Below are 13,214 nucleotides of genomic sequence, written 5' to 3'. Positions count from 1 at the left end.
AGTCAGTACAAAATTGGGTCATCTATTTTGGAACGAGTATTAGTTTCAGCTCCTTAAAAATATGAAAGCAGATGTTGTTCTCGCCGAGTGCTTGTTTATCTTTTAAATAATCTCTGGAAGTGTAGGGAAAATCTTAAGAGTAGAATATGGTTTGGCTCTTATAAAGAGTTTGTTGATTCATTTGATTCCTTCTAACTCTACATCCTCGGTTCCTCACACCGCCACTGCCTATACTGTTTTTGGGAAGTCATTCGTCGAGCACTCACTCCATTTCCAAGAGGAAAAACAAAGGGTGGGAGACATTTTATTAACTACCCTATCACCCAGCTATCCATACACCCATCTGGCGGACACGTACGCACGGCAAGAGCAGATCAGGTGAAAATCCTGGCTCCGGTATTCGCAGCCGGAAGATCGACCTCGCGGATCTCCGTCTTCAAGCCCTTCCCAGCCGCATTGGCCAACGGGTGGATGCCGTGCGCCGGCCCGTTCATGTACGCCCGGTTCTCCCTCTCCTTCTGGAACGACACGCTGAACTTCTTCTCCACACCTGCACCCACGTAACAATCTCGGTGAACGAACCAAGAAACCCAAAAAGAAAACCATGGTGAACTCGGCGGGGCATGCTTACAGTCGGCGAGATCCTGCCGGAGCCGGCCCTCGCGGGTGAGCGCCATCATGATCTGCGGGAGGCCGAGCGGGAGGGCGTCGCCGCGGTCGACCTGCCAGAAGTGGACGGTCTTGCCGTAGGTCCTGGCGACGACCTTGAGGTCCCGGCGCTCGACGACGCCGGGGACGCCGGGCATGAAGAGCACACCGCCCTTGACCTCGAACTCGTGGGTGTGCCACATCGGCTTCTCCTCGTCGGGCAGCGTGAGGAACAGCTCCTCGGTGACGATGTACTCAAGGCCGATGAGGCGCGCGCCGGCCTCCGGCCCGTCGAAGATGAGGCATTGCTGCACGTCCTCGTTGAGGTGCGCGCAGAAGTGGTGCGCCTCCACCTGCCGCGTCATGTCATCCCCGTAGAAGTGGAAGGCGCAAAGGTGCTGGTGGATCTGGTTGATGGGGGCGAACCCCTGGATGGCCCCCGTCGGCGTCTCCAGCAGCGCCGTCGCCATCTCCGTCGGCTTCCCCGGCACGTCCACGTCGTGGCACGAGGCCGCCATCTTCGATGCTGTGCGAGTTGTGTGTGTTGCGAATGCAATCGAGTATCCCCTTGCTAGAGCCTGAAGCGAAATGGAGCTCTCCCGTGCGTTTGAATTCTGGACCGTCGGATCGAAATCTCCTCGCGATACAGGCCGTCGGATCTCGATCCAAATCGCTGTGGGTCGTCTGATATTTACCCGATCGTCCTGGGCCGTCGGATAAAATTTCAATGGCAACTAATTGTAAATACCTTACCTCCACCAGGGCATTCCGGTCATTTCGCGTCGTGGGGTATAAAAGGGGGCGCTCCTGTGGTGGAGACCTAGCCGCCTCCTCCTCTCTCCCTCCCTCCCGCAGCCGCCTCCCTCCCGCGTGCCTCCTATCCTCCCACCCGCATCGCCGCCGCCGCTACCCACTGATGAGGACATAAATACCTTGGATACGACCAAAAATATTGCATACATGCATATTTGTCAGGTGATTTCTAATGCAAACTATTCAATAATCTATTTATGTTATCCAGAACAAAAATACTTCACACACTTTTGTGTTTTGTCTAATTGCAGGTGTATGGAACACTTGTACAATCCACATATGAAGATAAGGAAAAAGAAGAAGTTTATGTTGTGTTCAAAAAGTCCTCTCACGTCACTTTTGGGCCAAGAGAAGATAGAGTCCAAGTCTTTCACGTTCTGGATTCAGATTCGGACTGCACAGACATACCTGACTCAAAACGCCAATAACTTTTTCATACGGACTCCGAATTGGGTGATTCTTTTTTTGTTGGAAACTAGATTTCGTGCTCTTTCCAACCCAATTGGATTCACCTTCAAATTCATCCGGAGCGTTGAGTTACGGACGAAACAATCTGACGTTGCAGCAGAATTTGAGTCAAACTATAATCCCAAAGGTGTTGCATCACCTCCACTTGGGCCCATGAGCCTTGTACGACCTAGGGTTAGTTTTAGGCTGCCTTGGGACGTCCTCCCACCTCCTTGGCCGCCACCCCTTGCTCCTATATAAATAGATCCATCTAGTAGCTTTTTCCTTAGAATTTGTTTAGTTAAAAGTTAGCCATTGCAACTTCGTGTACTTCGTTTGTGTCCAACGACCAGACCAAGACCGCTTACGGATCCCCACCATTATCAATACCTCATATATATTTGCAATATTCAGATTGCTTTATCATATTCTTGCTTGTTCTTCGATTGCTTGCAGGAATAGACCTTCGTGGTCAGGCTGACCATGCTTCCGGCATCGTCAGTAACCTCAGGAGATTAGTTTAGCGCTTGCTAAGGCGCAACGTCGTGCACGTTTGTAGTCGGATCGTCAAAGTCGTCTCCACCAAATCGATAGTTATCATCTCATCGAAAGATCGGGACCTTAGCCTTTCTATCAAGTGGTCCCGATCTTTCGATGAGATGATAAATATCGATTTAGTGGAGACGACTTTGACGATCCGACTACAAACGTGCACGACGTTGCGCCTTAGCAACCGCTAAACCAATCTCCTGAGGTTACTGACGATGCCGGAAGCACGGTCAGCCTGACCACGAAGGTCTATTCCTGCAAGCAATCGAAGAACGAGCAAGCATATGATAAAGCAATCTGAATATTGCAAATATATATGAGGTATTGATAATGGTGGGGATCCGTAAGCGGTCTTGGTCTGGTCGTTGGACACAAACGAAGTACACGAAGTTGCAATGGCTAACTTTTAACTAAACAAATCCTAAGGAAAAAACTACTAGATGGATCTACTTATATAGGAGCAAGGGGTGGCGGCCAAGGAGGTGGGAGGACGTCCCAAGGCAGCCTAAAACTAACCCTAGGTCGTACAAGGCTCATGGGCCCAAGTGGAGGTGATGCAACACCTTTGGGCTTGTAGTTTGACTCGAATTCTGCTGCAACGTCAGATTGTTTCGTCCGTAACTCAACGCTCCGGACGAATTTGAAGGTGAATCCAATTGGGTTGGAAAGAGCACGAAATCTAGTTTCCAACAAAAAAAGAATCACCCAATTCGGAGTCCGTATGAAAAAGTTGTTAGCGTTTTGAGTCAGGTATGTCTGTGCAATCCGAATCTGAATCCAGAACGTGAAAGACTTGGACTCTATCTTCTCTTGGCCCAAAAGTGACGTGAGAGGACTTTTTGAACACAACATAAACTTCTTCTTTTTCCTTATCTTCATATATGGATTGTACAAATGTCCCATACACCTGCAATTAGACAAAACACAAAAGTGTGTGAAGTATTTTTGTTCTGGATAATATAAATAAATTATTGAATAGTTTGCATTAAAAATCACCTGACAAATATGCATGTATGCAATATTTTGGTCGTATCCAAGGTAGTCATTTCCTCATCACCCACCTCCTCGAACCGCGATTGAACCCTAGCCGTCACTCCCCGCCAGCCATCCTCCCTGCCCGTCGGCCGCCGCCACGCCATCACCGCCACCTACCCGACGCGTTGTGGAGGAAGCGACCAGAGAGGGAGGGCGTCGCCGGCGTGTGCGCGTGCTTCCACGGGTTCTCGTCGCGGTCGCCGGAGCCGTGGTCAACCGCGTCGGGGAGGATGGGCGCCACATCGCGGTCGCCGAATCCGTTGGCTGCGAGTCCGGGCGCGTCGGATCCGGTGGCTATTAGGAGGCAGCGCTCGGAGGAGGTCGGACGCAAGAGGCCAGCGCGCGGAAGAGGCCGGGGCATGGAGGCAGCGCTCGGAGCTCAGCTGCGGCGACGAGCTGTGCTACTGCCTTGGCTACAACCTCGTAGGTGAGCTCGTCCTCTCCTCTGCTGCTTTGTTTTTATTAGTTTGCGGCTATGTTCATTTTCCATGGACTATAGAGTTCATAAAACGTCTATGGAGTACAAGCACGCAGCTCCAGCTCCTTTGATTTGCATCCATGCAGTACAAACACTCAATTCCTATGTTTAGTACACCAAACATGCACTTAGGTTCAGTAGTACTCCTAGGTTTTGTAAATGCTCCTAAATCCAGTTAGCTTCAGTAGTACTCCTAGGAGTAAATGGGCATCAAGAGAATGATTTGGCATGTGTTTCAGTTAGGTTCAGTAATACTCCTAGATTTTGCATGGTGTTCAGTTAGGTTCATTTATCCAATAGCACAAGCAAAGCATTTTCAGTCTAATCTGCTTCCAAAGGACATAATCTTTATCCTGTAGGCTAGATTGGGCTTAGAGCCACGTGGTAGCCAACTGCATGTTGGAAACAGGAGCAAGAATGGTCAACTTTATGCTTTGATCAACTATGGTGTTTGGTGTTTTGGTTTAGTCCTATGAACTTCTTATAGTATTTCTTCATATATGGGACATTAAGAAATGTATTAGCTGCACCTATATGCGCTCCTGCAAAACAAAACTGAACAATTCCTCTAATTTGGAATTTGTATTTGTTGTATTCTCTATCTGCTATGCAAGCTACACGATGCAACAATTTTAGTTTTTTATTCTTTTGTACTGTCATGAACTCTGATGGTTGTATAGGGCAACTTTTTTCTTCACTCCATAATTCAGGATGAACCAGGTGTCTTGGTCATATGGTTTATTTCAGTCCACCTCAGGGAACAAAGTTGGTATCTTTTGTCTGAATTTACGGACATCTTATAGAATAAATTATGCCAGATTTGTTTCCTTCACTCCTCTTGTTATGCCAGATTTGTTTCCCTCACTCCTCTTGATTTGTTCCATTTCTTACAATCTACTCTGCTAGGTTCATCTCCAATGGCAAATCCATAGCTTTGTGCTAAAGGTTCAGGCAGATGGAAGCATTAGCAATTCCCTCGACGTAGCTCCCGATTGGGCCTGAACCACAACCAGCTAAGGTACCAAACTTTCTTTACAACCTCATTACTACTAGAGGACGTTTGCCTTTTTCTTACTACTAGAGTACTTTGTGATGACATTTCACTTTTATTTTTCAGGGGACATTTCTACAGATCGTTTCTATCTGATTTCCGACATTTTCAGTTTTTGGAACACCCAGAATGGATATATTGAGTGTCCCTCTTGCTGCTAAACACAATACAGTTGAGATTATGTCCCTACTGAGATTCTTAAAGAACATGGTACACCGGAATAGCTTCAGATCAAAGTGAGCTGCACATTTCAACACATGTGATTTCTAAAAATCCTATACCCCCAAATATAATTTTTTATTGGTCCAGTTTCATGATTTTGTATAAACCCGTCTTCAGCTATACAAAATAGCTTGGTGTGTGATGCAGCAAATTATGTGCTTGTGCTTGCAGATAACTCAGCCGATGGACCTTCTTATCATGAAACACCATGGCAATCGAGCTGTCGTCCGTCCATCCCTCCCTCCTCGCGCCCGGAACCCTAGCTCGCGGCCATGGCGACCGTGCATGTCGCAGGCAGTGCAGGATCTTCAGCACTACAAGGTTGTGATTTCTATCACATGTTTGTTTGATACACAAGGTCGATCGTCTATCACCTGTTCCTATTAGGCTTGAAATACAACAAAGAATATGCGATTAGTGCTTACTACTCTTGCATGTAAAAAGTTGTGATTTCTTTTTTTCAAGCCCCTTTCTTTTCTCTGGATGCAGGTCCTTCCATCATGTACCCACCCACACATGCAAATGAATTCGTTTGGTGGTTATATCTTGAGTGGCATCTGAATACACAAGCGTGACTAATAGTAAGCGTGAGTGCTAGAGAAGTCCCCATTTAGCATGATGGAGAGCAGGATTGTCCCCATTTGTATTTGGTTCACACAGTTGTAGCTTCCTTTTTCTACGGGTTGCAATGATATGGCTTGGTCGCGGCTTAGGCCAGACAGAGATGATCCAGTACTAATTAAGCATCATTGATAAATAACAAGAGGGGCATGTGAGGAGCTCTGTCTTGCTTGTAATAGCTAAACTATTGTTACCTACTTAATGAGATCCATCGTCGATCTGCTCTATTGACTAAATGTACCCTGCTTGCTTTGCTTTGACAAAATGGCCTGTACTGAACTTGGTCATCCTTGGCTACCCAGATGAGATGTCTATAAGGAGAACTATCCAGTCCATATCTGAATCTAGGAACTATGAACTATTATATCGATGATGTCGAGTTATGTCTACATAGCCTGCCTTGCTATGCTTCTATAAGCTCAATGTATCCTTTGTACTGTTCTTCTTCTTCGACTTATCTGCTCATTTTTAGATAAATTTTCATGTGAGTACCAATGTTATAAACCAGAATTCTCTTTCTAAGGATGCTTATGTCAGAACGGTTCATCATATTTGTCAATATATTCTAGGGCCAATTCCAGTTTTGCCCCTAATTTTCAGGTATGCTCAGTTTTGCCCCTCCGCCGTTAGTGTCACTTATAGAAATGCCCTTTTGCACCGTTACCGTCCGGTCAAAGTACTTTGACCATCCAGAAAAAAATAGCAAAAAAAATCAAAAAAATATGAAATTTGGTGGGATCGAAGATAGTCATGTCCGCAAGGCGCGTGCACATTTTTGTGTTGGTTGGACACTCCGGGAGCTCGTCGCAAAGGAAAACAAAAATAATTTATGCCTATGAACAGTAAATTCGAAAAAAATAGCAAAAAAGTTCAAAAAAATTTGAATTTATTTGGCGTCAAAGAGGCTTGAGTGCACAAAGTGCTTGCAAGTTTTGGTGATCAAATGACGTACGGGGCGCTCTAGAGAAAAAAAAACAAAATAGTGCATTTTTTCAAAGTTTTTTTGAGCTAAAATTTGTTTTTTTCTCCACGAGCTCCTACAATGTCCAAACACAACAAAAACGTGCACACATCTTGCGCACCTGAATATCTTGAGTCCCACGAAATTTCATATTTTTTTGATTTTTTTTCTATTTTTTTTGAATTTACTGCTCGCATGCGTACAAAATTTATGTTTTCCTTTGACACGAGCTCCCGGAGTGTCCGAACGGCATGAGAATGTGCACGCGCCTTGCGGACATGACTATCTTCGATCCCACCAAATTTCATATTTTTTTGATTTTTTTTGCTATTTTTTCAGGACGGTCAAAGACCTTTGACCGGACGGTAACGGCAGAGAAGGGCATTTCTATAAGTGAAACTAACGGCGGAGGGGCAAAACTGAGCATACCTAAAAATTAGGGGCAAAACTGAGTAGTGGGTTCGAGTTAAGGGCATAGATGTAAATGTCCCTATATTCTATACAATATGTTATGCAGTCTAAAACCCATCTTAAATTTCATATCTTATGAATAGATAATAATTTGCAGTATGACACTGTACTGAACTAACATCATTGCTTTTTTTCATATTTACAATGCTCCTATGACTGTTCTGTAAAAAAAATGCTCCTATGACTGTATTACCCAATTGGATATAATTGTACCCGGCAGCGGCGTTGCCGGGTGCGGCAAGCCGCATTTCCTACTGTTAAATTGATTGACTGGTGTGCATATGATTTCAAGGTATCATTTTCAAGGTAGGAGACTGATATGAACTGCCAATGTAATTTCTTTTTATTTGTGATTCTTGCTGTTTAATTGATTGACTGGTGTGCATATGATTTCTAATATATGAATTCCTTGTCTTGTGTATTGAATATAGGATTTAGCTACAGATAATCATTAATCAACTAATGTAATTTCTTTGCCAAGTTGTAGTTAGAGTTAAATGTGCCACTGGTTATTTTATATCATTTATTTATTCTTATTCTTCTAAATGAAATAGGAGATTTGTTGGTGCTCCATTAACTAAATATCACTGACAAAATGTTGTTCTCATTTCAGTTGAGAGAAAAGTTGCATACTTTGTGAACCAATTGGAGATTCATGTTGTTTCCCTGGATATTGTGTAGTTAGAGTTGATGTCACTGGTTATTTTATATCATTTGTTACTATTCTTTAATCGCCAAATCATATAGGAGATTTTGTTGGTGCCCAATTAACCAAATGTTACTGACAAAACTGACAAAATGTTGTTCTTATTTCAGTTTGAGCGCAAATTGCATGCTCTATAAACTAACGGGAGATTTCTGTTGTTACCAGAATATTGTAGGAAGGGTGGACTATGAAGGGAAACACTGGTGTTCTAAGATAGATGTTCTGTGTTTGAGATCTTGCCTTGGTAGCTGGATGCCTTGGTGCAAGACATTCAAGGTAAGATTGATCCCCTGTACCCATGAGTTCACTTCTCATGTAGAGCTAATAGTCCTGTTATTTTTCTATATACTATGGCAGAGTAGAGATATATTGTGTATGCCAACATGTATGTAAGAGTAATAGTAATATGATACTTCTGATTGTAGATCCAAGGTTTTAAACCGACAAAAAATGCTATCAGTTCTCATATCAAATTTTTATGCCAGATGTGCATGCTCAAAGATTTTGGTCGGCAACTTATAGTGTGTATCAAAGGATTCTGAAAAAAATAAGGTTGAGTTGTTATCGGACATTGGACCTTTATATCTTTTGCATGAAATTTTATTTATTACTTGAGCTCTGTATTTTTCCTGTGCATATCTTTGTGCTAAAAAAATGCATTTCTGTTAAATAGTAATTCCTAACTAATTGTTTCTGATAAACAACGATGCCTTCCTTACACAGGTTGTTTGATGCGTTCGTGCTCGTCGGCGGGACGGTGCAAGGTGCAACTCCGACGCGGTTCCTCGCCGGTTGGACGGCGTTCAGGCGCAACCCCGGCGCGCACTGAGTACTGCCTCGGCTACAGCCTCCCTCGGTGAGGTCCATCTTCCTCCCGCTCCTCTGCTTCGGCTACTGTATAGGACATGGCCATGGCTATATTGATGTGGTGCTTGTCTGGTTGATGCTCTATGCCCTACTCATGCATCGGTTCCTACTTGAGCTCTGTACTCGTGGATCCATGCCATTTTAGGGTTTGCAGGCTGCTGTTCATGTTTAGTTGCTATCATAGGAGCTAATGTGATGCTCTGGTTTACATGTCGATGCCCTGGTCCTATAGCTATGCTCCTGGATTTGCTATATTGATCAGTGGCGTTCGTGCTAGGGCGATGATGATTAATCGTGGCTGAAATAAGTGTGCCTTTGAGCAATCGTGGCACCTGTGCGTATCAGGTTGGATCCTCCCTCTTGTCTCTAGAATCCTTTTTGATCCTGTGATACTTGTTGTTGTCCTTGGATGGTCATTCTTGTTGAGTGATAACCAGGGCAGCTCCACTGTATGAACAGATTGATCTGGTGATAAGAGATGACGGGGGTAGGTTATATGATCGAGGAAAGGTGAATCTGAGCCCGCTATGCATCCCCTTGTTAGAGTCTGAACCGAAATGGAGCTCTCCCATGCGTTTCCCCTTGTTAGAGTCTGAACCGAAATGGAGCTCTCCCGTGCGTTTGGATTCTGGACCGTCGGATCGAAATCTCCTCGCGATACAGGCCGTCGGATCTCGATCCAAATTGTTGTGGGTCGTTGGATATTTACCGATCAACTTCGGCCGTCGGATAAAATTCCAATGGCAACAGAATGTAAATACCGTGCCCCCACCAGGGCATCTGGGTCATTTTGCTTGGGGGGTGTATAAAATGACCGCGGCTTCCTGCGATGAAAACCTAGCTGCCGCCTCCTCTCTCACTCACTCTTGTAGCTGCCTTCCTCCCTCCCACGCAGGTGGTTCCCATGGCGATGGCGGCTATGCAATGAACCCTGAACCATTTTTTATTTGTATTTAAATGTGTTGCTTATTTATGCTCAAGTGGCGTTCGTGCTAGGGCGATGATGATTACCTTGGCTGGAATTAGTGTGCCTTTGAGCAATCGAGGCACCACTGGGTATCAAGTTGGATCCTCCCTCTTGTCTCTAGAATCCTTTTTGATCCTGTGATACTGGCCACGCAATCTAACAATCGTTACTGCGGAACCGACTCGGACCAACCACCTTATGGTTGTTCTTTATCTTTCAGTTCTGCCGCAGCGGCAAATTGCACTGCTTCTACAGTAGGAACCTGAAAACGGTGCACGAGACTTTCCCTGTGTTAACACACCGTCATAGACCCCACGCCTCATACTTGTTAGGACCCCGGCCGCCACGTTTGGCAACCGCCCCCACCCCACACTCCCACCTTGCCCCCGCCCTCGAAGGGCGTAACACCCATTCGCTGGCCCTCGCGGTTCGCACCTCGCCCTTGTCTACCCCGCCCGAGCCATGGCAGCATACGAATAGTTTCTCCGTCGTTCGTCTTCGTACATGGAGTGCCAACTTGCTCAACACTTTGGCATAAAGCGTTCGCTCTAGCCCCTGAACCTACAGATGTGGAGCAAATTCGCCGGTATCGGTGCACCCAGCACGAGACTCAACCGGTAAGCGATTGTCGACGCCCTCCCACACTGTACCACGTCCCCCGCGACCCACCGGCCCGCATTGCGGATGAGGGTTTCAAGCGTTACTCATGGTAAGGCTAATAGGTGCCTCGTATTGTATTTCACTATAAGAGCACTACTCATGCAAGTGAAGTTAGAGATAAAGTATTGTGCTATGTAGGCCCACAATGCAAACCAGACAGCACGCACGTTGTGATGATGCGTTGTGCATATAGCCATGGCCATGTCCTATACAGTAGCCGAAGCAGAGGAGCGGGAGGAAGATGGACCTCACCGGGGGAGGCTGTAGCCGAGGCAGTACTCAGTGCGCGCCGGGGTTGCGCCTGAACGCCGTCCAACCAACGAGGAACCGTGTCGGAGTTGCACCTTGCACCGTCCCGCCGACGAGCACGAACGCATCAAACAACCTGTGTAAGGAAGGCATCGTTGTTTATCAGAAACAATTAGTTAGGAATTACTATTTAACAGAAATGCATTTTTTTAGCACAAAGATATGCACAGGAAAAATACAGAGCTCAAGTAGTAAATAAAATGTCATGCAAAAGATATAAAGGTCCAATGTCCAATAACAACTCAACCTTATTTTTTCAGAATCCTTTGATACACACTATAAGTTGCCGACCAAAATCTTTGAGCATGCACATCTGGCATAAAAATTTGATATGAGAACTGATAGCATTTTTTGTCGGTTTAAAACCTTGGATCTACAATCAGAAGTATCATATTACTATTACTCTTACATACATGTTGGCATACACAATATATCTCTACTCTGCCATAGTGTATAGAAAAATAACAGGACTATTAGCTCTACATGAGAAGTGAACTCATGGGTACAGGGGATCAATCTTACCTTGAATGTCTTGCACCAAGGCATCCAGCTACCAAGGCAAGATCTCAAACACAGAACATCTATCTTAGAACACCAGTGTTTCCCTTCATAGTCCACCCTTCCTACAATATTCTCGTAACAACAGAAATCTCCCGTTAGTTTATAGAGCATGCAATTTGCGCTCAAACTGAAATAAAAACAACATTTTGTCAGTAACATTTGGTTAATTCGGCACCAACAAAATCTCCTATATGATTTGGCAATTAAAGAATAGTAACAAATGATATAAAATAACCAGTGACATCAACTCTAACTACACAATATCCAGGGAAACAACATGAATCTCCAATTGGTTCACAAAGTATGCAACTTTTCTCTCAACTGAAATGAGAACAACATTTTGTCAGTGATATTTAGTTAATGGAGCACCAACAAATCTCCTATTTCATTTAGAAGAATAAGAATAAATAAAGGATATAAAATAACCAGCGGCACATTTAACTCTAACTACAACTTGGCAAAGAAATTACATTAGTTGATTAATGATTATCTGTAGCTAAATCCTATATTCAATACACAAGACGAAGGAATTCATATATTAGAAATCATATGCACACCAGTCAATCAATTAAACAGCAAGAATCACAAATAAAAAGAAATTACATTGGCAGTTCATATCAGTCTCCTACCTTGAAAGTGATACCTTGAAATCATATGCACACCAGTCAATCAATTAAACAGTAGGAAATGCGGCTTGCCACACCCGGCAGCGCCGCTGCCGGGTACAATTATATCCAATTGGGTAATACAGTCATAGGAGCATTTTTTTTACAGAACAGTCATAGGAGCATTGTAAATATATATAAAAAAAAGCAATGATATTAGTTCAGTACAGTGTCATACTGCAAATTATTATCTGTTCATAAGATATGAAATTTAAGATGGGTTTTAGACTGCATAACATATTGTATAGAATATATTGACAAATATGATGAACCGTTGCGACATAAGCATCCTTAGAAAGAGAATTCTGATTTATAACATTGGTACTCACATGAAAATTTATCTAAAAATGAGCAGATAAGTCGAAGAAGAAGAACATTACAAAGGATACATTGAGCTTATAGAAGCATAGCAAAGCAGGCTATGTAGACATAACTCGACATCATCGATATAATAGTTCATAGTTCCTAGATTCAGATATGGACTGGATAGTTCTCCTTATAGACATCCCATATGGGTAGCCAAGTTCAGTACAGGCCATTTTGTCAAAGCAAAGCAAGCAGGGTACATTTAGTCAATAGAGCAGATCGACGATGGATCTCATTAAGTAGGTAACAATAGTTTAGCTATTACAAGCAAGACAGAGCTCCTCACATGCCCCTCTTGTTATTTATCAATGATGCTTAATTAGTACTGGATCATCTCTGTCTGACCTAAGCCGCGACCAAGCCATATCATTGCAACCCGTAGAAAAAGGAAGCTACAACTGTGTGAACCAAATATAAATGGGGACAATCCTGCTCTCCATCATGCTAAATGGGGACTTCTCTAGCACTCACGCTTACTATTGGTCACGCTTGTGTATTCAGATGCCACTCAAGATATAACCACCAAACGAATTCATTTGCATGTGTGGGTGGGTACATGATGGATGGACATGCATCCAGAGAAAAGAAAGGGGCTTGAAAAAAAGAAATCACAACTTTTTACATGCAAGAGTAGTAAGCACTAATCGCATATCCTTTGTTGTATTTCAAGCCTAATAGGAACAGGTGATAGACGATCGACCTTGTGTATCAAACAAACATGTGATAGAAATCACAACTTGTAGTGCTGAAGATCCTGCGCTGCCTGCGACGTGCACGGTCGCCATGGCCGCGAGCTAGGGTTCCGGGCGCGAGGAGG

At 44.1% G+C, this 13,214-nt stretch overlaps 1 protein-coding gene and 3 long non-coding RNA genes across 6 annotated transcripts; 3 read left to right on the top strand and 1 right to left on the bottom strand.

The window, feature by feature from the left end:
- Positions 1–374: 374 nt before the first annotated feature.
- LOC125531665 (oil body-associated protein 1A-like) lies at positions 375–1,166 on the bottom strand. The gene is made up of 2 exons (XM_048695986.1): positions 632–1,166; positions 375–550 (listed from the first exon to the last, which is right to left on the bottom strand). Exons 1-2 carry the CDS (start codon positions 1,164–1,166, stop codon positions 375–377), a joined length of 711 nt encoding a protein of 236 aa, XP_048551943.1.
- A 2,335-nt stretch (positions 1,167–3,501) lies between these two features.
- LOC125531662 lies at positions 3,502–5,558 on the top strand. 3 transcript variants are annotated; one of them, XR_007293415.1, is made up of 4 exons: positions 3,502–3,919; positions 4,877–4,988; positions 5,088–5,257; positions 5,415–5,558. It is a non-coding gene; the product is annotated as an uncharacterized LOC125531662 (long non-coding RNA). The 3 variants fall into 3 exon arrangements; XR_007293414.1 differs by having other exon boundaries at positions 5,088–5,280; XR_007293413.1 differs by lacking the exon at positions 5,415–5,558 and having other exon boundaries at positions 5,088–5,408.
- Position 5,559: 1 nt separating this feature from the next.
- On the top strand, positions 5,560–6,091 carry LOC125531663. Its single transcript, XR_007293416.1, has 2 exons — positions 5,560–5,601; positions 5,733–6,091. It is a non-coding gene; the product is annotated as an uncharacterized LOC125531663 (long non-coding RNA).
- Positions 6,092–8,150: 2,059 nt separating this feature from the next.
- Positions 8,151–9,403, top strand: LOC125531664. Its single transcript, XR_007293417.1, has 3 exons — positions 8,151–8,278; positions 8,726–8,858; positions 9,102–9,403. It is a non-coding gene; the product is annotated as an uncharacterized LOC125531664 (long non-coding RNA).
- The last annotated feature ends 3,811 nt before the right edge of the window (positions 9,404–13,214 follow it).

The sequence above is a fragment of the Triticum urartu genome, unplaced genomic scaffold (genome assembly GCF_003073215.2).
Source record: "Triticum urartu cultivar G1812 unplaced genomic scaffold, Tu2.1 TuUngrouped_contig_778, whole genome shotgun sequence".
In the NCBI taxonomy this organism is placed as follows: Eukaryota; Viridiplantae; Streptophyta; class Magnoliopsida; order Poales; family Poaceae; genus Triticum; species Triticum urartu.
Note: the sequence above shows the minus strand (reverse complement) of the source record. Positions and strands in the feature narration are given on the sequence as shown.

Bases quoted from the DNA above. Each gene is read 5' to 3' on its own strand.
- LOC125531665 (XM_048695986.1), bottom strand. From the start codon at position 1,166: ATGGCGGCCTCGTGCCACGACGTGGACGTGCCGGGGAAGCCGACGGAG. The intron at 551-631 runs GTAAGCATGCCC...ACGTGGGTGCAG, and splicing joins CCGGCAGGATCTCGCCGACT to GTGTGGAGAAGAAGTTCAGC.